Source organism: Leopardus geoffroyi, chromosome C1, assembly GCF_018350155.1.
Source record: "Leopardus geoffroyi isolate Oge1 chromosome C1, O.geoffroyi_Oge1_pat1.0, whole genome shotgun sequence".
NCBI lineage: Eukaryota > Metazoa > Chordata > Mammalia > Carnivora > Felidae > Leopardus > Leopardus geoffroyi.
The window spans coordinates 202,939,058-202,966,402 of record NC_059328.1 but is presented as its reverse complement, the minus strand read 5'-3'; the positions used below and the strand labels follow the sequence as shown (position 1 = coordinate 202,966,402).

At 38.4% G+C, this 27,345-nt stretch overlaps 1 protein-coding gene across 5 annotated transcripts in view; it reads left to right on the top strand.

Moving 5' to 3' along the window:
- Positions 1–27,345, top strand: part of USP37 (ubiquitin specific peptidase 37) — a 100,025-nt gene that overhangs the window by 35,640 nt on the left and 37,040 nt on the right. For all 5 annotated transcript variants that reach the window (XM_045481241.1, XM_045481240.1, XM_045481238.1 and 2 more), the window contains 6 exons: positions 4,477–4,638; positions 18,835–18,966; positions 19,355–19,478; positions 19,960–20,150; positions 25,500–25,617; positions 26,913–26,992. In XM_045481241.1, coding sequence (XP_045337197.1) covers positions 4,477–4,638; positions 18,835–18,966; positions 19,355–19,478; positions 19,960–20,150; positions 25,500–25,617; positions 26,913–26,992 — 807 coding nt within the window. The remainder of the gene's footprint in view (positions 1–4,476; positions 4,639–18,834; positions 18,967–19,354; positions 19,479–19,959; positions 20,151–25,499; positions 25,618–26,912; positions 26,993–27,345) is intronic.

Genomic DNA, 27,345 nt, shown 5'->3' with positions numbered 1-27,345 from the left:
ATACAGTTCGGTAGTTTTTATAAAATGAGGCGACAATAGAATTGAAAGCAAAAAATTAATAAAATTTTAGACACTAAAGAGAAATAGAGTAGGGAAGAATATAGGGAAATTAAAACATTTTAAGTTCCTTTTGAGAACTTAAGTTATACATAATAAAAAGTTAAAGATGACTTCTGCTTCTGGCCAAGATGGAGTTATAGGGACCAGATTTGCCTTCTGTCATGAAACAACTGAGAACTTGGGCAAAATATATGAAACAGTATGGACATGACATTGGACATGAGGCAGTGAAAGACAGTGATCCATGAAAGTTGGGAAACAAATGAAGTTAGCCTTATGACTGCCCTACCTTGCTTCGTGGAGAAAGCTCTCAGGCTGCCACACAAGGAGGGGGAACCAGTCAGAGCTCTGTGCTCTTCCTGAGTTGAGGAAATGAAGCTAGGAGTCCTGGGAGGTCAAGACATCTGGAATTCACAGAGCAGACGAGCAGAGAGGATAGCTGCACAGAGAAAGAATTGCAGAGATCTGCAGAGGGTTCCCCTTGAGTATTCAGTTGACTGCTGATCAATTTTTCAGGTGAGGAAACTAGCCAAGGCCTAGAAAAGAATCACCCCAAGCATCTAAGGGAATAATACTTGGAGTTCACCTAAAGTTAGAGGTAGTTCCTGTTTCTGATAGCAGCAGTGTGCGTGCTAAGAAAGGCCTTGCCTCATTTGTGAGGAAAACCATCCCTGGACTAATTGCTGCTCTGTTCCCACATAACAAACCTTAAAAACAAGACCCAAAAAGATCTTACTGTTTCCAGGTAACCTAATTACATCCCAGAGCAAAATTCAAGAATGTTTATAAAAACCAAAAATATTCAGGGGCACCTGGGTGACATTCTGATTCTTGATTTTGGCTTGGGTCATGATCTCAGGGTCGTGAGATCGAGCCCCACATTGGGCTCTGCACTGGGCACAGAGCATCCTTAAGAGTCTTTCCCTCTCTCCCTACCAAGCCCTGCTTACCCCACTCGCACATGCTCTTTCTCTCTTAAAAAATTCTCAGTGTCTGGAATCAAAGAAAACTTACTAGGCATACAAAAAAGCAGGAAAATTCAGCCTTTATGGAGGAGAAAAGTTCATAAATAGGTGATAGAATTAGCATATGGAAATTAAAAGTTATTAGTCCGAATCAGTCATGACATTAAATATAAATACAAACTGTTTTAACCGTTGTTAAAAAAGACTGGATATTGGGGCGCCTGGGTGGCGCAGTCGGTTAAGCGTCCGACTTCAGCCAGGTCACGATCTCGCGGTCCGGGAGTTCAAGCCCCGCGTCAGGCTCTGGGCTGATGGCTCAGAGCCTGGAGCCTGTTTCCGATTCTGTGTCTCCCTCTCTCTGCCCCTCCCCCGTTCATGCTCTGTCTCTCTCTGTCCCAAAAAAAAATAAACGTTGAAAAAAAAAATTTTTTTTTTAAAAAAAGACTGGATATTAAAGGAAGAAAAATAATCTATATACTATTTAAAAGAAACAACTACAACATAGATGAAAAAAGGCTGAGAGCCAAAGGATGGAAACAAATACACCTTGCATTATTCAAGCTACAGTGTTTAGGAATGCATCGTAAGAGATACAACTGATGGAAAGGTAATGATGGATTTTAGGGTAGGGGCACCTTGCTGGCTCAGTCAGTAGAGCACATGACCCTTGATCTTGGAGTTTGTGAGTTAAAGTCCCACATTGGGTGTAGAGATTACTTAAAATCCTTAAAAAAAAAAAAAAAAAAAAAAAAAAGTCTAGGCAGATTAAAGACCTAAATAGGAAGAAAATAAGAGTTAAGACTTTTCGGAGAAAATAATAGGAAAATATTTCTGTGACCTTAAATTATAGACTTATAAAATTAATAGCACAGTAGCCAGGCAGCCCAGCTTCACGAAGGCTCTCGGTGTGCCATGGCCCACTGCCATGATACCCAGAGGAAGGTCAGCTTCACACTGGGGGCAGCAAAGGAGGAGAAACCTGCTCCTGCAAAAGTGGAAACGAAGCCAAAGAGGGAGGAAAGGATAAGTCTTCAGACAAAAAAGTGCAGCAAAGGGAAAACAGGCTGAAGTGGCTAACCAAGAAACAAAAGACTTACCTGCAGAAAATGGAGAAAATAAAAATGAGAGTCCAGCCTCTGACGAAGCAGGAGAGAAAGAAGCCAAGTCTGTATTAGTATCATTACCATGTCTTATCAGTGATCCCTGTCTCCCTTCTTGTATAATCCAGAGGAATATTTTTATCAACTGTTTTGTAAATGTAAGTTTTTTAGTACCTCTGGAAATATTTTTAAGACGGAGGGAATCCCATCTCATCCCATTTTTAAAGTATAAATGCTTTTTTCTAAGAGGTAAAATAATTTGCTGGTTGTTTATTTTTTGGTACAACCAGAAAATAATAGGATATTAAATTTGAGAGGCTTTGATTGTCTTGGGTGTGAGTTTAACATTCCATAGGTGGGGTAGTTTTTATATACTATAATACCAAGCATACTAAATAGCAGTTTGGAGTCAGATATGCCTTTAATAGATCTTGAACGGTTTTTTTAATGTTTATTTTGAGAGAGAGAATGAGAGTGTGAGAATAGGGGAGGGGCAGAGGGAGAGAGCGGGAGAGAGGGAATCCTAAGCAGGCTCCAATGCTCTCAGTGCAGAGCCTGATGTGGGACTCAATCTCACAAACCGTGAGATCATGACCTGAGCGAAAATCAAGAGTTGGTCCCTTAACCAACTGAGCCACCCAGGCACCCCTGTCTTGACCATTTTATTTATTTATTTAATTTTTTTTTTTTAACATTTATTTTTGAGAGAGAGGGAGACAGAGTGCGAGCAGGGGAGGGGCAGGGAGACAGAGGGAAACACAGAATCTGAAGCAGGCTCCAGGCTCTGAGCTGTCAGCACAGAGCCCGACGCGGGGCTCAAACTCAGGAACCGCCAGATCATGACCTGAACTGAAGTTGGACACTTAATCGACTGAGCCATCCAGGCACTGCTTGAACATTTTAAAATTACTTTTATTCCCATGTTGTCTTTGGTGGAATTATTTCCTAAAGAAAACCACTCCTTGATCTTGGCTCTCCCTGTCAGAATTGTGTACTCTGTAACTTCTTGGTCATAGTAGTCTAGTTTTCTTAGTAACTTTGTTAATGAGCTTTTATAGGATTCAAAATTTAAGTATGTAGTGTATATGATATTGTGAGTTAATAGGACTTAATGTAACAGCGTATCAACATTTGAAGATATTGGTGCTTGATATACTGTTAAGGGAAATTTGCCTCCAAATTTTAAGCTGGAAGGTCACTGGAATGACTTTTAGAAAAGAATCACAGCTACATGATTTTTTAGATTTTTGGTATATACATTAAGAATTGTATACAAATTGAAGTGTCTGTACTGATCCTCAGAACAACCAATAAAAACTCAGTTATGAAAGAAAAAAATATGAAACTACAAAAGATTGATAAATTTGATTATGTCAAAGCTTGACACTTAGAATATATGATAAAGAATCAGAGGGGCGCCTGGGTGGCTCAGTCGGTTAAGCAGCTGACTTCGGCTCAGGTAATGATTTCACGGTCCGTGAGTTCGAGCCCCACATCGGGCTCTGTGCTGACAGCTCAGAGCCTGGAGCCTGTTTCAGATTCTGTGTCTCCCTCTCTCTGCCCCTCCCCTGTTCATGCTCTGTCTCTCTCTGTCTCAAAAATAAATAAACGTTAAAAAAAAAAAGAATTAGAATGTGGAATATTTAAAAAACTGCAAATCATTAAGAACCCCATATAAAACAAAGGGTACGCAAAAGCAGTTCAGAGAAGAACAATTATAAAAATACGTTCAACCTCAGTAGTAATCAGAAGGATGTGCAAAATAACGATGAGATCATGTTTCACTCGTTAATGTGATGGAGACCATGTGAAGAAATAGAAATTCACTATTAGTGAAAATAGAAATTGGTACAGCCTTTTGGGAAAACAGTGACAAGATTTCAGAAGACTAAAAATTAAAATTGAAAATACTTATTCCTAACATTTTCGCTTCTAAGCATATAAACTAAAGGAAGTTCTCCAGGAAACTGGGTAAGAATATTTGTTGTGTCATTATTTGCAGTAGTGGAAAAAGTTAACTGCCTAAATGTTTTCAAGACTGGGTAAACTAATATATCTATTAAGTGAATAAAAGTAAATAGTAAAGTAAAACTGTATTATAGTTTTTTTCAAGCCATTAACTTGGATTATTTTGATTATAGGTTAAGTAGGTACAGTGTCACAGGCTTCTTCAGCTATTGACAGACTTGCTAATTTACATTTGTGGAATTTTTTCCAAGTGATCATCATTATGGATATTTCCCCAAATTTAGGATTTTTTTTTTTCAGACATTGACTGCTCTGAATCTTCTAGGGGGGAAAATAATATTCAAAATTGTTTTGCTTTCCTCATTGTCTGTTCTTTTTTATAGGACTAATGTTTCAAGCCAAACTCCCTCTGCCAAAAGAAGTTTGGGGTTTCTTCCACAGCCAGCTCCTCTTTCTGTCAAAAAGCTGAGGTGTAATCAGGATTATGCTGGCTGGAACAAACCAAGAGTGCCCCTTTCCTCTCACCAACAGCAGCAACTGCAGGGGTAAGTAAATTCCTTGTATTTTACTTTCTTTTTGTAAAGTGATTAAAGTATATATTGCTTGGTGTAAAAAAGAATGAAAGGAGTCATATTAATTACAGTTTGAAAATATATACTCCCTTATTAAAGATTTATCATATCCATTAGTAATGATATATCAGGCCATTATCTGATCTCCTGTTCTTGAACTTTGAAAAAAATTCATACGTATAACATACTAATCATAAGGCAAAAAAAGTGTATTTTCTAATCACATGCACTTCATCCTTCTGCTGAGATATTTCAGCACTAAATTTTATTTATATGCTCCCCAGCCTCTTTATGCTTAGAGTTTTATTAAACACATAAAAAGGAGATCATAGGGGCGCCTGGGTGGCTCAGTTGGTTGAGCATCCAACTCTTGCTTTTGGCTCAAGTCATGATTATCACGGTCGTGAGATCGAGCTCTGTGTCAGGCTCTGCCTCTGTGCTGACAGCTCCCAGAGCCAGCTTGGGATTCTTTCTCCCTCTCTCTCTGCCCCTCCCCTGCTTGCACATGCACTCTCTCTCAAAATAAATTTAAAAGGAGAGAGAGATCACAATATAATAACTAATAATAATTGTAGCGCTCTTACCTTAAGTATTTGTTACATGCCAAATACTGTGTACTAAGTGTTTAAATAGATTTTTTTTCTTTAAATTCTCATAGCAGCTCTGTGAGATAGATGTATGAAATATCTGCATTTAGAGGTGCCTGGGTGGCTCAGTTGGTTAAGTATCTGACTCTTGATTTCGGCTCAGATCATAATCTCATGCATGGTTTGTGGGATCGAGCCCCTCATTGGGCTCTGCACTGACAGCACAGAGCTTGCTTAGGATTCTTCTCTCTTCCCTCCCCCCCGCCCCCCTCCCCCCCACTGGCACAGGTGGTCTCACACTCTCTCGAAATAAATAAACTTAAAAAAAAAAAAATCGGTTTTTACAAATGAAGTAACTAAGGCTTAGATAAGGTAACTAACTTTCTCAAGGTGATACAGTCAGTGGTACAGCAGTAGTAAACTTCATCAGTTGGGCTCCACTTGCATTCTTAACCCCTGTGCTCTATTACTTCTCTGTCCCTTGATTTTTTTTCACTCCATACTAATCATGGGCTTCCTCCTATATTATGACATAACCTTTAACCATGTTAGTGTACATTTAGGTTTCCCTTTTTTCCCATTACCATCTAGGCTAGAATGAAGATTCTCATGCATATCTTTTTAATATTTATTGGAACTTTAGTATAAATTTTTGGAAGTGTATTTTTGTTAAGACTACAATTTTGAAGTTTTGAAATTTTTTTATTATTCTTACCAAACTGCTCTCCTCACATCTACCAGTTTGTTTTCAGTGTTGTTCAAATTATTGCTTTTGTACCTGCTTTAAGGTAATCTTTTTACTTGAATGAGTGGCATCTCCCAATTTGGCTTATCCATAGTGATTTATATGCTCCATGTCATAGCAGATAATAATATAGAATTTACAGTGAAGACATTTCACTTTCTTCTCTGTTTTCCTGTTCCTTTTCTCTGAGCTTTTTTTTCCCTGTGCTTTTTTCACCAAATTTTTGGTCTGCCTCAAATTATTATCCTGCTTTCTCCTTACTAGACAACATTCTTGTTATATTAGTCATACCTGTCCCCTCTTGTGACCATTTTTTATCCAGATCTTGTCTCTATCTTCATCATATTTGTCTCATTTTCTTATTGTCTCCTCTTATGCGGTCTTTGTTTTCTGGTCTTTGTTTCCATTTCTGGTCTCTGTCATTTGCTTCCTCCAGAGTCCTTTGAAATTCTCATGAGTTACCCACTGTTGATGCTCCAGACTTCCTGTCTACTTCTAGTGTTTCTTTAATTTTGGTATATACCTATACCCATCTCTAGGAATATAGCTTTATTTTTTTCGGAGTTGTTTCATGAATTAGACTGTAGGGTTTCAAGTAGGCTAAGTACTCAGGACTAAGGACTCCTTAAAAACAACAACAACAGCGGTGCCTGGGTGGCTCAGTCGGTTAAGTGTCTGACATCGGCTCAGGTCATGATCTCACAGTTGGTGAGTTCAAGCCCCACGTCGGGCTCTGTGCTGACAGCTCAGAGCTTGGATCCTGCTTCAGATTCTGTGTCTCCCTGTTTCTCTGCCCTTCCCCCATTCACGCTCTGTCTCTCTGTGTCTCTCAAAAATGAATAAATGTTAAAAAATTAAAAAACAACAACAAACAGTGGAAAACTGCCAGATCTAGAGGTTAAAGGAGGCCACCTAATTCCATTGTTCCTTGCAAATCCTCAAAAAAATATAAAATGAATGAGTAATGCAAAGAAAAGCACACATAACCATTAGCATTACTAGGAGAGAAAGAATACTATCACCTTCAAACTACCTTCTGGGTAGAGAAGCAAACCAAATGCCAGTAGTGTTATTTTCTACTGCTTTAAGCCTGTGAGTGCTGAGTTGGGGATAGGAGGCTTTAGAGATTCCATGAAACAAAAATATATAGGCGGTAGAAAGCTTAGATGAAGCATAGGAAAAAAAAAATCACTGTTAGAGAAATTCAGATGCCATCTGCTGAAGTACTGAATGTAAGTCTGGATCTTGGTAGTTCACAGCTCTGGTTACAGGAAAGGAACTTGAAAGTAATTGGTGTCAGAAGTAACAGTCTCAAAGAAGCATTACTTGTGGGGAAGGAATCATCCAAACCTGGAGACTTGGTTTAGAAGCAAAAGAAAAAAATGAGAGAAAAATTATGAGTTGTGCTGAAATAAAGGGCAAACAAGACATGCCAACCCTGCCTTGTCTTCTACCACCACTGCCATCTTCCGTTAAAGAAACGGCTTTTTCCTAAACTAACAGAAGAAGGTATACTTAGGAACCCTGTCCGTGAAATGAACAGGAATGTAAAAAGCAGGCCACTGCCATACAAAATTATAAGGAAAAAAAAACATGATTCAAAATATTTAGACCAAAAAAAATTGTACCCCTGCAATCACCGTGAACCATGAGAAAACTGTTGTATAGCACCCAAAACTGAATTAAATGTCCTTAGACAAGCATTTGAAGGAATGAAAAAAACACCATGGATCAGGAATTCAAACCTAAATCAAAATGGGCAAACAGGAAGAAATGGCAGTTGCTTACGCTCCGAAAAAAGAAGAAAGACATCATATCAAAAGGCTAAATTAAAGGTCCCCAAGGGAAAATAAGTTTACATGAAAATTTAATAAGGGGCTTTGAAGGAAAACAGAAGAACCACCCAAGGGGGAGTGGAGATGAGATGGAGAAGTATGAACAATCAGAGATAAATAAGTAAATAAGTAAGTAAATAATAAACAATCAGGGAGAAAGAGTTGAACTCGGAAACAGGCAAGGAAGGTCCCACTAGAGTCTAACAGTCTAGACTTCAAAGATAAGAAAACTGTTAGACTTTAGATTAAGTTTTATTAGACTTTAAAGATACGGAGAAATCCTCAGTGCTTGAGTCAAAAGGATGAAATTATTTGCAAGGGCAAGAGAAGACCGATACCAGACTTCTCAAGTCATCATTCAAAACAAGACAAGAAAAGAACAAAATTTTGAAGAAACTTGAGGAAAGAAAGGATGCACAAAGATTGTGCCAATCCAAACAGCCAAGTATGCAGGCTAGAGAAAATAAGCTTTGAAGTGGAAGAACTCCAAAAACTGTGTACATACATATGCTCTTCATGAGGAATCTGCAGAGTGTGAGCTTCATCCAACCAAGAGGTGACAAGGGAGACATTGACAAGAGATAAGTGATGAACTTTCATGTATTTGGTTGTAGAGCTAAGACTAAAACAATGGTGGGAACACATGGAAAGATGGTATATAAACATTACGTCTTCTGTCAAAGGAGTATGATTGCATCTGAAAGGAAATGGAAAGGGAGAGAAAAGAAAAAGAATAAAATAATTGTGTCAGAGGTAATAGGTATGAGTCAAAGGTTGCCTTTTAAAATGGACAGACTAGATAGTAAAAGAAAAAGCTTAAGAAGTAAGAGTTAATGGCACTATAAAAAAGTCTAAATAGGGGCACCTGAGTGGCTCAGTTGGTTACGTGTCCGACTTTGATTTCAACTCAGGTCATGATCTCATGGTTCGTGAGTTCAATCCCCACATCAGACTCCGTGCTGACAGAGCCTGCTTGGGATTCTCACTCTCTCCCTCTTTTTCCCTGCCCCTACCCCACCCATGATTTCCGTCTCTCGCAAAATAAATGAATAAACTTAAAAAAATGATTACTGTAATACAAAATAATAAAGAAAATACAAAATATAAAGAAAAATAAATTAACCTGCACTTATCTTTGAAAACTTTCGTGGCTGGCGTGAGGGAGATAAGAGAGAGGAGGACTGTTGTGTAGGACAACTTTCAGTAACAGATGTTGACTGCAGTACAGTATTAATAAACTCTTTTCATATACTGTATTTAATGTAACTGGCAATAAGGCTGCAGAGGAAAGGATCTATATCCGCAGACAGCCTGACCTAGAATGAAGCAAAGCATTCCTGAGCTTACTCTTGTATGGAAAAGCAAAGGACTGTCCATAGGTGCTTTGATATGACAAAAAATACACGAGTGCCAGTTGTGGGCACCTTCCAACATTCTGAAAAATCACTGAAATCACTGATTTCTGCCAAACACCAGGGCCTGAATCTGAGCATCTGAGCATGGGGGACAATCACCCACAATCCCGCGGTGTGTGTGTGTGTGTGTGTGTGTGTGTGTGTGTGTGAGAGAGAGAGAGAGAGAGAGAGAACCATTAGCTCAACTGTGATCATGTGACATTCGGCATCACATACCACTCATATTGCAAGACATCGTTCATTTATCAAGTTAAAATTTATCAGAAACGTTCGCTCTTCTGGAACACTCGCAGAACAAGTTACTCACAATCCAAGGTTTTACTGTATGTGTTTGTTCAAGTAGTACACACAAAAAGTTACAAACCAGTATCATTTATGAATACTGATGCAAGAAACCTTAAGTTAAATACTGACATATTTCTATTCCAGTATCACATTAAGAAAATAATAAACTGTGACTGAACAAGTTCATACCAAGATTGCAAGATAGTTTGAGATTAGGAAACCTATTATTATAATTTACTGTACTACTAGGCCAAAGAAAAAATCATATGACTTTCTTTGTTGATACCGAAAAAATCTTTGACAAAATATAACACTCATTTCTGATAAAAACACTTGAAAACATAAGAATCAGTGAATACTTCCTTAACCTGATTAAATATATACCTCACTTTTGGGGCGCCTGGGTGGCTCAGTCAGTTGGGCATCCAACTTCAGCTCAGGTCATGATCTCAACAGCTCGTGGGTTCGAGCCCCGCGTCAGGCTCTGTGCTGACAGCTCAGAGCCTGGAGCCTGCTTCGGATTCTGTGTCTTCCTCTCTCTCTGCCCCTCCCCTGCTCATGCTCTGTCTCTCTCTGTCTCAAAAATAAATAAAAACATTAAAAATAAAATTAAAAATAAATAAATATATACCTCACTTTTTTTTTTTTTTAAATTTTTTTTTTCAACGTTTATTTATTTTTGGGACAGAGAGAGACAGAGCATGAACGGCGGAGGGGCAGAGAGAGAGGGAGACACAGAATCGGAAACAGGCTCCAGGCTCTGAGCCATCAGCCCAGAGCCTGACGCGGGGCTCGAACTCACGGACTGCGAGATCGTGACCTGGCTGAAGTCGGATGCTTAACCGACTGCGCCACCCAGGCGCCCCTATACCTCACTTTTAAAACCAGTGTTTAGTAAGGAAAAAATTAAGGATGCCTGCTATTTATATTTCTATTTAATTTTGTATTGGAAGTACTAACCAATACAGTTACACAAGAGAAAGGAAATAGAGACAATAAGCATTGGAAAAGAAAGACCTATAAACCATGGTGAAACTAACTCAAAGCCTTAGGCAGAGAGCAGGATTGGAAATTAACATACAGAACAATTTGGTATATTAATACAGATAATCAGATGGAAGATAATGGAACAGAAGGCCCCATGTACAGTAGCAACAAAAAAAGGTTTTGTGTGTGTGTGTGTGTATGTATGTGTATACATGGAAAGAAACTTAGCAAGAGTTACTTAAAATTGAATGAAGGAAACTATAAAATGCTTCAAAAAGATATAAAATAAACTTAAATACATGTGAAACATCCATGTTCTTGGGGTGGGGGACATCCTAGCATGATCAAGATATGGTTCTCCCTAAAATGATTTGTAAGTTTAATGTGATCCAAATAAAAAGACTGAAAAGCTTTTTTATGGAGCTAGGCTAGTTGATGTTTTTGTGTGCAGAGGTTCATATGGAGAGGCGCTTGGGTGGCTCAGCTGGTTGAGTCTGACTCTTGATCTCCACTCAGGTCTTGATCTCAGAGTCATGAGTTCAAGCCCCACATTGGGCTCCACACTGGGTATGAAGCCTACTTTTAAAAAAAAGGTTGATATGGAAAAACACAGAAAGTTAGGAAAATACTGGGAAGAAATAAAGGGGGGAATAGTCTTACTATATTTGTAATATTATAAAGTCCGTATGATTAAAATAGCTCAGTATTGGGGCACCTGGGTGGCTCAGTCGGTTAAGTGTCCTACATCAGCTCGGGTCATGATCTTACAGTTTGTGAGTTTGGGCCCCGCGTCGGGTGCTTGCTGACAGTGCGGAGCCTGGAGCCTGCTTCGGATTCTGTGCCTCCCTCTTTCTCTGCCCCTCCCCTGCTCAGACTCTGTCCCTCTCTCTCTCTCTCTCAGAAATAAATAAACATTTAAAAAAGTGGTTTTTTAAACTAAAATAAAATAGCTTAGTACTGATACATGAATAGACAGGTCAGTGGAACAGAATAGAAAGTCCAGGGACAAGAAGTATTTTTCTTTTAATAAATGGGGTTGACATATCTATATGGCTATTTTGAAAAATATAGTTAGATTCATCTCAACTGTACACAAGAATAAATTGAATATTAGAGTCCTCAATTTTAAAAATGGAACTTTTTAAAAACTTTTTAATGTTTGAGAGGGCTAGGGCACAAGCTGGGGAAGGACAGAGAGAGAGGGAGACAGAGAATCTGAAGCAGGCTCTATGCTATCAGTGCAAAGCCCAACATGGGGCTCAAACCCACTAACAGTGAGATTATGACCTGAGCCGAGTCGGATGTTCAACCGACTGAAGCCACCCAGGCACCCTTAAAAATGAAACTTTAAATACTAAAAGAAACTGGGAGTGAATTTCTTTATAATTTTAGTGTAGGGAAAGGCTTGTAACTGTGACTCAAAATCAAGATTCAGTAGAAGATTGATAAATTTGTGTACATAAAAATTACATTTGGGGCCCCTGAGTGGCTCAGTCCATTAAGCATCTGACTTCAGCTCAGGTCACCATCTGTGGTTCGTGAGTTCAAGCTCCCACATTAGGCTCTCTGCTATCAGCACGGAGTCCACTTCAGATCTTCTGTCTCCCTCTCTCTGCTCCTTCCCTGCTTATAATCTCCCTCCCTCCCTCCCTCTCTCTCCCTCTCTCTCACTCAAAAATAAACATTAAAAAAATTAGAATTTTCATGGCCAAAAGCATAAACTAAGAAAAATTGGAGCAAATATTTGCAACATGTATCATAAATATCGTGCTGATCTTTCTAAAATACAAAGAATTTAAAAACTTGACAGGGGAAGAAGATCTCAATAAGGTGGTGGAGGTCCCACGTTCTGTTGCTTCACAAAGCCATTGAAAAATCAAGCAAAACTGTCAGAATCAACTTTGTCAGAACTCTGTGGAAAACAGAGGTTTACAGCAATCAAGCAAACACTAAATCAAGAAAAAGGCAATTTAAAAAATGATCAGGGCCGGGGTGCCTGGGTGGCTCAGTCAGTTAAGCATCCAACTTCAGCTTAGGTCATGATCTCATGGTTTGTGACTTCGAGCCCCACGTTGGGCTCTGTGCTGGCAGCTCGGATCCTGGAATCTGCTTCAGATTCTCTCTCTCTCTCTCTCTCTCTCTCTCCCCCTTCCCCACTCACACTCTGTCTCTCTCTCTCTCTCTCTCTCTCTCTCTCTGCCCCTTCCCCGCGCGCGCGCGCTCTCTCTCTCTCTCTCTCTCAAAAAAAAAACATTAAAAAAAAAAATTATAGGGGGCACCTGGGCAGCTCAATCAGTTGAGCTTCTGACTTCGGCTCAGGTCATGATCTCGAGGTTAGTGATTTCAAGCCCCGCATGAGGCCCCACACTGACAGTGCAGAGCCTGCTTGGAATTCTCTCTCTCTCTGCCCCTCTTCTGCTTGTGCTCTCTCTGTCTCTCAAAGTAAATAAACTTAAAAAAATTTTTTTATTAAAAAATTAATTAAAAATAAAAATGATAGGAAATTGGGACTTTTTAAAACTCCTGTGTATGCTGAGGAATTTTGAAAAACATGCACATGCCCAAGACTCATGCTCAGAAAAGACCTAAGAAGACATGAAGCTTTCACTTCTGGCCAGTCTGTAAGATCAGTGCAAGCTGGCAGTTAAGGCTGACACAGAGTTTATAAATGACCCAGATAAGCATTCAAAGTGTGCCCCAGCATAATGCCAATCTTCAAAGCCTGGGAGAAGTTTTTTCATTTTGTTGTTTCTTCTACTTCTTTTCCTTCTTCCCTCTTTCTCCTTTTTTTCTTCACTTTCTCTCCTCCAGATTTCAAGGAAATCTGTCAGAACATTAGCTGGACACAAGCCAAAGGAACAGCGACTTCAGGGACCACACATGACAAATAATCACAGACTTTACAAAAAGAGTTTAGAAAACTCACTAAACACGTAGCTACAGTAAATAACAAAAACAAATTCTGAGGAGAGATAAGAATCCAGTTTCCATAATTAGTATAATATTCAAAATGTTCAGCATAAAACTTAAAAACATGCAAAGAAATAAGAAAGTATGGCCCATTGGTAGAAGAAATTAATGGAAACTATTGCTAAGGAAACATAGACATTGGACTTAATAGACAAAATTTTTAAATAAACTTTAGAGAGGGGCGCCTGGGTGGCTCAGTCAGTTGAGCTACCAGCTTCGACTCAGGTCATGATCACATGGTTTGTGGGTTTTAGGCCCGCATCGTGCTCTGTGCTGACAGCTCAGAGCCTGGAGCCTTCTTAAGATTCTGTGTCTCCCTCTCTCTTTGCCCCTCCCTGCTCACTCTCTCTCTCAAAAATGAGCATTAAAATTTTTTTTAAATAAATAATAAGCCAAAGAGAATAAACATTATAAAATAATAGCTAAATATCATCAATACTCCAGTTTCAGTAATGGATAGGGCATATAGACAGAAAAATCACTAAGGAAAACATGTGATTTGACCAACACTATAAACTGCCTAGATGTATGGGACATATATAGAACATTCTGCCCATCAACGACAGAATATATTTTCTTTTCAAATGCACATGAAACATTCTCTGGGACAGACCATGTGTTACACCACAAAGTAAGTTTCCATTTTAAAAGTTTGAAATCATATAAAGTATCTTCTTCAACCACAGTAGAATGAAGCTGGAAATCAGTTACAGATGGAAAACCGGAAATATGTGGAAATTAAACAACACACTCTTAACTAATGAAGTCAAAGAAGAAATCACAAGGGAAATTTAAAAATACTTAAAGATGAATGAAAGCCCTGGCAGCATACCAAAATTAACGGGATGCCGCAAAAGCAGTACCCAGAGGGAAATTTATAGCAGGAAACACTTACATTAAAAAAGAAACATTGGTGAGGCTGTAGAAAAATTAGAACCCATTATACTTTGCTGGTGGGAATGTAAAATAGTGCAGCTACTGTGGAAAACAGTATAGTTCTGGAGATAGATGGTGGTAATAGTTGCACCACAGCATGAGTGTACTTAAGGCATCTGAACTGTATACCTTCAAATGGTTAAATGGTGGGGTGCCTGGCTGGCCCAGTCGGCAAAGCCTGCAACTCTTGACTTCTGGGTCGTGAGTTTGAGCCCTACGTTCAGCATAGAGTTTGCTTTTTAAAAAAATGTATAAAATGGTTAAATGGTAAGTTTTATGTATATTTTCTCATGATATTTTAAAAAATGACCTCAAATCAATGATCTAACTTTACACCTTAAAGAACTAGCTCAAGAAGAGCAAACTAAACCCAAAGCTAGCAGGAGGAAGAGAATAATAAAGATTAGAGAAGACATGAATAAAGAATAGAAAAACAAGAGACAGTCGTCCAAACCAAAAGTTTTTCTTTGAGAAGATCAAGAAAATCAACAAACCTTTAAACTGACGAAAATAGAAGACTCACATAACTAAAATCGGAAACACAAGTGGGTACATTACTACCAATCTTACCAAAATAAAAAGGATTTTAAGACCATTCTATGATTACATCAATAAATTAGGTGACTAGATGAAATGGATAGATTTCTAGAAACAAAGGAGAATTGTGTAGCTATGAAAAAAAAGTGTAAAAAGTTGAAGAAGGTATATAAACTCATAGCCAAAATGAAATACTGTTTCACACCTAGTAGTGGTAAACAAGAAACCCGGGGTGGCTGGGTGGCTCAATTGGTTGAGCATCTGACTCCATTTCAGCTCAGGTCATGATCCCAGCATTGTGGGGATTGAGCCCCCAAGTCAGGCTCCCTGCTGAGGGTGGAGTCTGTTTAAGATTCGCTCCTTCTGTCCTTCTTCCCTACTCACTCACTCTCTCTCTAAAAATGAAAAATAATAATAATAATAAATTTAAAAAAGAAACATGAAAATAACGAAGTATGTGTTAGTAAATTAAAAAAAACAAGTTACTAAGTATATACCGTATAGCATTCCATCTATCTTCTGTTTTTACAAAAGAAATAAAAATATACATGTTTGCTTATACGTATACATAAAATATTTTTAAAATATATAAAATAGAATGCGTAAAATTATATTTTATTGGGGCGCCTGGGTGGCGCAGTCGGTTAAGCGTCCGACTTCAGCCAGGTCACGATCACGCGGTCCGTGAGTTCGAGCCCCGCGTCAGGCTCTGGGCTGATGGCTCGGAGCCTGGAGCCTGTTTCCGATTCTGTGTCTCCCTCTCTCTCTGCCCCTCCCCCATTCATGCTCTGTCTCTCTCTGTCCCAAAAATAAATAAATAAACGTTGAAAAAAAAATTTTTAAAAATAAAAAAAATAAAATTATATTTTATTTAAATTGGAATATAATACTATATTTAAATATGTTTTAAGTTGCTGTGTCTTCAGGTTCAGTGGTATTTCCTTTAGTGTCTAATCTGCTATTAATCTTATTCAATAATATTTTCATTTATTGTGTTTTTTATCTCTAAAATTAGTTTGGGGCTTATTTATATTTTTCATTTCTTTCCTCTTATATTTATGTTTTTCTCTGCACCTGTGATCACATGAAGTATTTTTTTTTAAGTTTATTTAACTTGAGAAAGAGAGAAAGACAGCATGAAAGGGGAAGGACAGAGAGAGAGGGAGAGGGAGAGAATCACAGGCTCCACGCTGTCAGCACAGAGCCCGATGTGGGGCTTGAACCCACAAACCGTGAGGTCAAGACCTGAGCCAAGATCAAGGGTCAGACGCTTAACCGACCAAGCCACCCAGGCACCTCTAAAGTATATTTATAATAGCGGGACACCTGGGTGGCTCAGTTGGTTAAGCATCCAACTTCGGCTCAGGTCATGATCTCGCAGTTTGTGAGCTTGAGCCCTGCTTCAGGCTCTGCTGAGAGCTCAGAGCCTAGAATCTGCTTTGGATTCTGTGACTCCCTCTCTCTGCCCCTCCCCTACTTGCACTCTATCTGTCTGTCTGTCTCTCTCTGTCTCTCAAAAAAATTTTTAAAAATGTGAAAAAAAAGTACATTTATAATAGCTATTTTAATACCTGCAACTTGGGTTTGATTATTCTGAGACTTTTGTTTAAGCTCTTTGGTGTTAAACCTAGAGTAGACTTTATTCTAAGGCTAATGTAATTCATTTCCTAAAGCATGGGTCTTCTGGTATTTCTGCTAATGCCCTCTGAGTTCATCTAGATCTCTCTCCTCTGGTTGGAATTCAACCAATTCTGGGTCCTGCAAGAGCTCTGGAAATTATTCTGCTAATAGTTCCCCATGGGGCGCCTGGGTGGCTCAGTCGGTTGAGCGTCGACTTCGGCCCAGGTCATGATCTCGTGGTCTGTGGGTTCGAGCCCTGCGTCGGGCTCTGTGCTGCCAACTCAGAGCCTGGAGCCTGCTTCAGATTCTGTGTCTCCCTCTCTCTCTGCCCCTCCCCCACTCATGCTCTTTCTCTCTCTGTCTGTCTCTCTCTCTCTCTCTCTCTCTCTCTCTGTGTCAAAAGTAAACATTAGAAAAAAAAAAATCCCCAATAATCATTCTTTTCCTTGAAGTTCTTGCCTGGTGTCACAGGGTTTCACCCTAAACATGCACAGGTTGGTATTTAGCTGAATACTCAACAGACTGTGCCTATTTCTGGAGCTTTTCCTTTGCACAGCTCCCTCCCCTCAGGTACTCTGTCCCAGAAATCTAAGCAATCTCAGCCTATCAAACTCTGATTTGTTTCAACTCAGTTCAGCTTAATTCCTGGGCTCTGTTTGGGTACGCCTCCCTGGACTGCAGTTCACAAATTGCCTGCAGCCAGAAACCCTGCATAATGGTAGGATTCACACTGCTTCCCTTCTCATAAGAGTCACAGTCCTGTGCTGCCTGTTGTCCAATATTTTGTCCTTTTTTCCCCCCATTGTTTATGGTGGTAGGATAATTCCAGACCCTGATACTTTCTCATAGTCTGAAGTAGAAGTTCTTCAGGGTATTCAAAATTGACATCACCAATGAATAGTACAGTAATATCATGTACCTCTGAATGTGATACTCTTGGAAGGAGACATTATCACTATATGTCACTGTGTTTTTCCAGCCTGGGCTGAATCTCATGAAGAAATAACAAACCCAACATGAAGAACAGTCCATTAAAAAAAAAAAATAGTGATGGGGGGGAGGATGTATTCTTCACAAATGTCAATGTCGTGAAAGAGAAAGCTGAAGAAGTACTCTGGATTAAAAAAAACAAACAAACAAAACTGAAGAGACACGAGTACTAAATGCATCATCCTATTCTGGACTGAATCTTGTGCTTAGCCCAGGGGTCAGGGGGCGGATGCTATAAACATATTGGGCCAGTTGGCAAAATTGGATTGAAGTATGTTAGATAAGAATATATCGGCATTCAATTTTATAATGCTGGTAACTCTGCCTTGGTTATATAAGAGAATGTTCTTATGAAATACACCCTGAAGTATATAGGGCTTAAGAGTTACGATTTATGCAACTTACTCTCACACGCGTCATAAATACAGAGAGAGATGCATTAAATGGCAAAGCATATAGTGCAAAAGGTTAATAGTTGATGAATCTGGATAAAGAATATTCTTGTGCAGCTTTTCTGACAGTTTGGGAATATTTTCAAATAGAAGTTTTTTTTAAAAATATGTGCTTTAGGGGCGCCTGGGTGGCGCAGTCGGTTAAGCGTCCGACTTCAGCCAGGTCACGATCTCGCGGTCCGTGAGTTCGAGCCCCGCGTCGGGCTCTGGGCTGATGGCTCAGAGCCTGGAGCCTGTTTCCGATTCTGTGTCTCCCTCTCTCTCTGCCCCTCCCCCGTTCATGCTCTGTCTCTCTCTGTCCCAAAAATAAATAAACGTTGAAAAAAAAAATTAAAAAAAAATATATATGTGCTTTAGAATATGTTTGGCAATACCCATTAAAGCCAAATACATATATCCTGTGATCTAGCAGTTCTACTTCTGGGCATATCCTGAAGAGTAATGAGTAAGTTATATCTCAATGAAAAATTAAAATTATAAATAAGAACAGATAACTCTTTGAATAAGTCCCCAGTTCTTTTTAACATTCATTTGAAAATGTACAGTTTTACTTGTTATAATCTTATAATGCAGTGGTTCTCAGAGTATGGTCCTCAGACCAGCAGCATCAGCATCAACTGGAATCTTGTTAGAAATGCAGTTTTGCACCCTCTCTGTTTAGACCTACAGGGCTTAGCAATATGTATTTTAACAAGCCCTCTATGTGATTCTGAAGCATGCTGTAGTGGAGAACCCCTGCTTTAATGAACATATGTCAGGAACTACTATTGTCTTCAAAAGCATTATTGTTGTTTTTTTTTTCATTTTCAGCTTCTCCAATTTGGGAAATACCTGCTATATGAATGCTATTTTACAATCTCTGTTTTCACTCCAATCATTTGCAAATGACTTGCTTAAGCAAGGTATCCCATGGAAGAAAATTCCACTCAATGCACTTATCAGGTAATTGTTACATATTTACTAAATAAACATTTACCTTATTAATTATAGAAGAACAGTTGCAGACACTTAAAATTTTATGTGCCTTAGACACTTAAAGCTTAAAGTTTTAGGGGCACGTGGGTTGCTGTCAGTTGAGCATCTGACTTCGACTCAGGTCATGATCTCACAGTTCGTGGGTTTGAGCTCCCCGTGTCGGGCTCTGTGCTGACAGCTCAAAGCCTGGAGCCTGCTTGGGATTCTGTGTCTCCCTCTCTGCCCCTCCCCCACTCACGCTCTGTCTCTCAAAAATAAATGTTAAAGTTCAAAGTTTTATTGGTAATAGTCTTTCAGATATCATGCTATCCAAACTTTTGTAAAACTTCACTAAATTTGTCTCTTGTTTTAACAGACGCTTTGCACACTTGCTTGTTAAAAAAGATATCTGTAATTCAGAGACCAAAAAAGATTTACTCAAGAAGGTTAAAAATGCCATTTCAGCCACAGCAGAGAGATTCTCTGGTTATATGCAGAATGTGAGTACTCATTGTTTTTAAACACTTTAGAGATAAGGGAAATTGAGATGATTTCAGTGTGTTACCTGATTTTTATTTTAAAATGAGATTTGTGTACATGTGTTCATCACAGGTTGTAAAACCTGAGGACTTAGGGTAAGGTTTAATATGACTCTTCCGTGTATTTTATCGTATTTTAATAATACAGATATCGTTTGCCATTACGGAAACTTGGGCTATTTTAGCTACAAAAGCTAACATACTTTTTCTTAAAGTAGGAGTGATTCATTTATTTATTCATGCTAGTCCCCCTGGTAGTTATAAAATCCGTCATTTATTGTTATTCACAAAATATGTACCCCCAAATTGTTAGAATAAATCTGACCTTTTTTGTGTTAATTAACATCCAAATGCTTTAGTTGTATAAATCACAATGTTAGCAAGCTATTTTTGTGACAAGAAAGGCTTTGATCTTATAATTAAAGATACTGTGCCTTCTTAGGATGCTCATGAATTTTTAAGTCAGTGCTTAGACCAGCTGAAAGAGGACATGGAAAAGTTAAATAAAACTTGGAAGACTGAACCTGTTCCTGGAGAAGAAACTTCATCAGATATTTCAGCTACCAGGGTATACACTTGCCCTGTTATTACTAACTTGGAATTTGAGGTTCAGCACTCCATCATCTGTAAAGCGTAAGTAGTCTCTAGGAAAACTCTTTGCCTTTTTAATTCTTTATGGCAGGTGATTAAAATTCTTTGAGAAGGTTTTAATTCTTCCTTTCTATGTCATAAGGACACATAAATGCATAGATTCTACCAAACATCTCTTTTCAGTGTCTTTATCTTCTGTAAAAATGCTTTGTAGGGTGAGAACTAAGGAGAACTGGACTATTTTGTCATGTGCTTTAGTGCTGACTAAGCACTTAATTTTGATCTGTAAGTTTGGTTTTGGTTGTTTTTTTTTTTTTTAATCTTTGTGTGGAATACTGAGTACTCTGGGAGTACTTGTTCTTTTTCCCTGGAAAGACTCCCTCTTATTAGTTGCTTATTTTATTAAACCAAATTGTTTGTATTAAAAATGGGATTTTTTTTTTTTTTTTACAGGATCAGAATTTGAATTATTTTAACTTTTGCAGTGGTTTTTAACCATTTTCCATTCATTATTCAGACTTTCTACATTTAATTAATTTCCATGCTCACTGTCAGGACTTCTGTACCTTGCACTTCACGTCAAAAGGTTCTATTTTGATTAGTTTCCTAGTTATTGATAGTATATCTCTGAATGTTTTTCAGAGAGAGTGGAATTCTTCTATATAGGTAAGAATTAGTTTTGTGGCTTTCGCACATGACTTAATACAGAACTATTGAATCACACATAACCTTTCCCCCTTAATATCTTATATACACTTTCCCATCCATCATATCCTATTACTCTGTGACATTTGGGAGAAACCTGATTTTGTGGGTGATGTTTTTCTTCTGAAAACCCGTGGTGTTCTTTATTTTTGAAATTCAGTTTCACAAGTTTGCATCTAAATATTTTGTTTAATTTTCCCTTAAACGTGATACAGCTTTTTCATCTGAAGATTTGGGATTTTCTTCGACTCAAGGAAACTATTCTTTAAATAGTGCTTCTCTTCCATTTGTTTTGAAGTTTTCTTTAGAAATAGTCAATACCTGGGGCACCTAGGTGGCTCAGTGGGTTAAAGCATCTGACTTGATTTCAGCTGAGGTCATGATCTCACTCATGATCTCATGAGTGTGCCCTGCATCGAGCTCTGCACTGACAGTGCAGAGCCTGCTTGGGATTCTCTCTCTCCCCCGCTCTCGGCCCCTCCACTGCTCATGCACGTGCATGCATGCACACAAGTGCTCCCTCCCTCCCTTTCTCTCTGTCTCTCTCAAAAGTAAATAAATAAACATAAAAAAAAAAAAAAAAGAAATACTCAACACCCATATATTGGCTGCCCATTATCCATTCTGTCTTCCATATCTCTGTTTTTCATAGACTGTTCATGAGGTCTCTTCCAGCTATAACATTCCAGTAATTTGGGTTAGAATTTTGAACATTCAGATGGACACTATACAGATAATTTATATTACTAGTATGTGTGACATTTCTTGCCATCGTAATTTCTTCAGTCTTTTACCCCCAGTGGATAAATTATTTTAAAAGAAAAAGTCCAGGTCTTATAAATACAGCCCATCTCTTTTTACAAACTGGAAGGCCCACCAGCAGTTAATAATATGGTAGCCAGTCATCTTTCTCTTTCTTCTAATGCACTTCCATACAAAATCTGTTCAAGTTAAAGAAAAAAAAATTTGATGATTATTTGTGATTGTATCATTTAATTGTGAGGGTGCCAACCAAACTTCTTTTCATAGGAGAATTTCAGTTGCCTCTGATAGAAATGGCTCCAGGTAGCACAAGAAGAAAGAAGTCATATCAGAGCAGTGGCTACTGCACTGTGCCAATGGCAGCAATCAGGCACTTCGCTTGTGCAGCATCCAGATGTTGGGTATACACTTGGGGTGTGTGCACCATGCATGAAGTGACATATTTCATGGGATGTAGACACGCCAGGTGGCCAGGCTGAACAGTGGCCCAAGAATGTGGCAAGTCTGGGAGGCAGAAAGGCTCTATGAGGCCACAACCGCTGTGGTACTACTTCCTTGAAGGCCTTGCTTTAGTTGCTTTATTAGGATTTTTTCTTTAAGACTATTCTTTTTTTTTTTTTTCCAGTTTTTTTAATGTTTATTTAGTTTTTGAGAGAGAGGGAGATGGAGTGCAAGCAGGAGAGGGGTAGAGAGAGAGGGAGACAAAATCCGAAGCAGGCTCCAAGCTCTGAGCTGTCAGCACAGAGCCTGAAAGCAGGGCTCGAACCCACGAACCTTGAGATCATGACCTGAGCTGAAGTTGGAGGCTTAACTGACTGAGCCACCCAGGTGCCCCAAGAGCATTCTTTAAACACAAAATAGTTTTTGGCTGAAGGAAGACTGCATGCACCTCAGATTGTAATTATCATTGTTTAGCCTCTGATACATCTTGCTGTAAGTTAGTGTGGCCAGTTTGCCAAAAGTACTTATTTTTTTAAGCTGTTGTAGTTTAATTTGGCTTGTTTTCAGTTATAAGGTATTTCAATATAGTAATATTGAATATGAAGAATTCTGCATTCAAAGAACTTAAATTATATAAAACTAAGTACTTAATATTCTCTATAAAACCTTCTGCGGTCTTCCCTATCTCAGTAGTAACAGTTCCATACGTAGGGTTTATCAGCCCAAAAGGGTGGTGTATTTCTTAACTCTTCTCTTTCTCTTGCACCCCTGCATCTCATGTGTCAGGAAATCCTTTCAGCTCTTCCTTCAGAGTACATCCAGGATCTGACCTGTTGCCACCAGCTGATCAGAGCCACCATCATCTCTTGCCGGGATTGTTGGAGTACCTTCTAAACTGGTCTCTATGTTTCTGTCCTGTCTCTCTGTAGTCTAGGTTAAACACATTAGCCAAAGTGATCCATATGAAGTAGAAGTAAATTAGTTCATGTTAAGCTTTTCCTCATAACCTATAAAATAAAAGCTGAAATTCTCACTGTGATCTGCAGAATCCCATATAATCTGTCAGCAGCCCCCTTTCCCCCAGTTAACTGTGGCTTTGTCTCCTACCAGTCTTTCCCCTTGCTTATTCTGTTCCAACCAAACTAGCTTCCTTGTTTGTTTGTTTGTTTGTTTTCCCCAAAACCAGGATCCTGGGACCTAAGGGCCTTTTTCACTTACCTTTATCTCAAATTCTCTTTCCCCACATTTTCCTCTATATCTTTATGTAAAGGCCACTTGCTCAGTAAGGCATTTTCTAGGAATTTACCCTATTTAAATTCTAACCATCTACTCTGATCTCTACTTTTTTTTTCCCTTAGCATTTATCACTAACATACTATACATATTACTTACATATTTTTTATTGCCTTTTTCCTCCATTATAGCTTTGTGCAGGGAGGTATTCTGTCTTGGGTTTGTTCATTGCTGCAACTTCAGTGCTACTAGACCAGTTTCTGGCAGATAGGAGGCATATTTAGTGATGCATAAGAAATTGCCCAAATTTATCAGCTTTTAAACAATATCTGCTAATTAATTCACAGCTCCATAGGCCAGAAGTCTAGGCAAGGTGTGGCCACGTTCTCTGCCCATGGTATCAGAGGCTGAAATCAAGGTGTTCCATGTTCTTATCTGGATCCCCGTCTAAGCTCTTTAAGGTTGTGGGCAGAATTTAGTTCTTTATGACTGTAGCAGTGAAGTCCCCATTTTCTTGCTGGCTTTTGGCTGGAACTACCAATTTCCTAAAGGCTGCCTGTAGTTTCATGCTCTGTGGCTTTCGTAGGCAATTCATAGCAGTTGCTTTCTTTCGGGTCAGCAGTAGTGTCTCTGACTTTGAATCCCTGACTTCCTCTATTTCATATCTCTAGATCCAGATTTAAAGAGCTCATGTGATTAGATCTGAGCTACTCAGATAATTTCCTTTTTTATCAACTCAACATTAGGATTAGTAACATTAATCATATTTGTAAAATCCCTTTGTCATGTAAAGTAGCATCATCTTGGGAGTGATAGCTCATCACAGTCACACATTCTCTTAAAGGGGATGGAGTTATACAAAGGCAAGGGTCGTCTTAGAGTTCTCCCTATTAGAGAGGGACTCAAATATTTGTTGAATGAACAAATATATTCTGATGATCTCCAGTCTTCAACTATGGCAGTAGAGAACTAAAAATGCTGATATGCAGATAGAAGGAAAAACATCAACTAAAACTATTTAAAGGAAGTGAATTTACTTCCAGATAAATTAAATACAGAGTTTTGATCTCTGAGCCCATTTTTTAAAATTCTGTAGAAATACATCCAATAATAGCAGCACCTAGGTAGCTCAGTCGGTTGAGCATCCAGCTTTGGCTCAGGTCATAATCTCGCAGTTCACAAATTCGGGCCCCACATCAGGCTCTCTGCTGTCTGTGCAGAGCCCACTTGGGATCCTCTGTCCCTCCCCTTTCTCTCTGCTCCCCCCGCAAATAAAATAAAAACATTAAAAAAAATATTATATATATATATACACATATATATATGTGTATGTATGTGTATATATATATATATATATATATATACACATACATACATACACATATATATATGTATATATATCTCCAATAATCAAACAGGTCTGCTGACAGAAGTTTACCAAAAACACATAGAATTTTTATTTATTGTATTTATTTTTTTCAGTGCAAAAAGGTATTTTTGTTAAAGCACAGGGACAGGACCTGTGGGCAGAAAGAGTATCCAAACACATAGAATTTTTGAAGCATCACTGCTTGTGTAGTCAAAAGCTGGAAACAATCCAAATGTCCATCAGTAGTATTGTGGATAAATAGTGGCATGCTCAAAACAGGTTCATGTGAGCCAGCAATAAAGATGGGTTATAACCACATGCAGCAAGCATGGTTGAACTTACAATCATGTTGAACAAGAGAGACTACAGAAAACGTACTGTATGGTTCCATTTAGATAAGGTTCAAAAACAGGCAAAACTCATCTGTTGTGTTGGAAGTTAGGATAATAGTTACCTTTTGGGAGAAAGGGATAGTGATTGGGAAGGAGCATGTGAGGGGGCTTCTAGAGACCTTATAATATTTTATTTCTTGATTTGAGTGGTGTTAACTGATCATTCATGAAACTGTACACCTTTGGCTCACTTTTCTGTATGTTATGCTTCAGTTTTTTTTTTTTTTTTTTTTTTAACTTTTGGGGCTTTTTAAAAAAAATAAAATGTAAAAACTTAGCGTTCTAATGAAGTATTTAAACACTTGCAGTTGAGGTTCTTCCTGTGTTGATTTCATAAAGGTGAAGTCCACTGTGTTGTACATTGCTTATGCCTAGTCCTAGTCTGTTGGTACCTGATGAGGGAAACAGTGTTTCTGAAGTCTAGTTGTATTTATTTTGTATTGCATAGTTAGACTTCTAAATGCTCCCATTTGTCTTTTATTCATACAGATGTGGAGAGATTATTCCCAAAAGAGAACAGTTTAATGACCTCTCCATTGACCTTCCTCGAAGGAAAAAGCCACTCCCTCCTCGTTCAATTCAAGATTCTCTTGATCTTTTCTTTAGGGTAAGTAATATCTTTTGGTATTTTCACATAACTAAATTTTATATATCATAGATAATAGTATTTGAAATTGGTTTCTTTAAGGCAGAGTTTCAGCAAATAGATATGAAGGGAAAACAAATAAATATTTATAAAAAGTATTTTTAAAAGCTTGATAAACCTAGTTGTTAATTTGTTGAAGAAGACTGTTGATTGCTTAAGTAGATTATACATTTAACTCAATAGCAGGTGTTTTAGACCACCTTACAAGCAGTTACTTGTAAACAAGTACTAACGAAGCATATGCTAAAATTTGGTAGTAGTGGTAAAAATTGGAGACACGATGTAAGTTTGTATCTAAGATCTGAGGAATAAAAAAATACTCTTTGCTTTTCCTTAGGTGGTATGTACCCTATTAGAAACAAAAGGGAAAAGTCATGTATATCCAAGGCTATAGATAAATATGTTTCTGTGATTTACTCTTAGAGATATTCAACAAGTTTTGGGGGCATAATTGGACCTATTGTGTAGCTGTCCTTATAACTGATGGAAATTTGCCAGGATCACCCTTTGTCTATTTAATAGTGGTTCTTGTTTTGTTATACCGAATGGACAGCGTTGTCTTCCTAAGGTTAAAAAAAAAAAATTCTGTTCTTTAAATGTTGAACATTCAGCTCCACCCAAAGATAAATACTCTGCTTTTCTTTTTGTTTTATCATTCCTTACTATTCCTGTTATTATCATAGAATTTGAAGCTTTTCCTGTGTATCTTTTACCCCCGTTTTTTAAGGATTTCTTGTTTCAGTTTTCTCTAGGTAATGATATCCACCCCAAACTTTGGTCCTTTTAGAGCAGTTGTTCTTAGTGGGCTGTCACCAGAAGATTGAGTTCCATTATAAGAAAGGGGTAGAGTTACACCTAACAGACCAGGAACTCCGCCTAACCTGAAGGTGATCTTATCTCTGCTATGGCCAAATGTTAAAATCTGGATATACTCTTGGCAGTGGTTCTTGTGCATCCATGGGGAAAAGGTTGAGAATCTGCTACTGTAGAGTCTAGTTGCTATCATAAATTGAGATGTTTCCATGGTAAAAAAGGAAATTAGGAATTCTGAAATAGGGCATGATATTATAAGATGACTGTTTTGAGGATTAGGTCTTAATTTAGTAAGGCTTGTGGCTCTAGACACAAAATTTAAACTGGTCGGAGTTGTCATTGCACTGAACTAGTAGTATGACTAGAGAAGAGTATTAGCATTGAATGGGGTAATGCTGATTCAACTTCATGCTTCTTTATTTTTCCCTCTCGTCTTTTTACAGGCAGAAGAACTTGAGTATTCCTGTGAGAAGTGTGGTGGGAAGTGTGCTCTTGTCAGGCACAAATTTAACAGGCTACCCAGGTAAAATTGATTGCTCTTCAGTTTTTCTTCTTTGAAGTATTTACAGATATTACTGAATAAGCGAGGCTCACCAGAATGGATTGGTAAAGCAAAGCGGAGATGTGAGAGGGTAGGGGGAGGGAAGTCAGAATGCTCTTCCATTATAAAGGAAGAATATTTGGAATGCTGAAGAAGGGAAGTCACTTGAGAGTCCCCAGAAGATGCCAGGAAGAGGATGTGGCTGGTGAGACTTTGGACCAGTGGTAGGGATCAGCTAGTACATTTTTAATTTGGTAATGTATAACATTCAGTTGTAATTTGTTGTTTGGTTATGTGCTAGTCTCCCTCTCTTATCCTGAGCCTTCAGTGAAAAT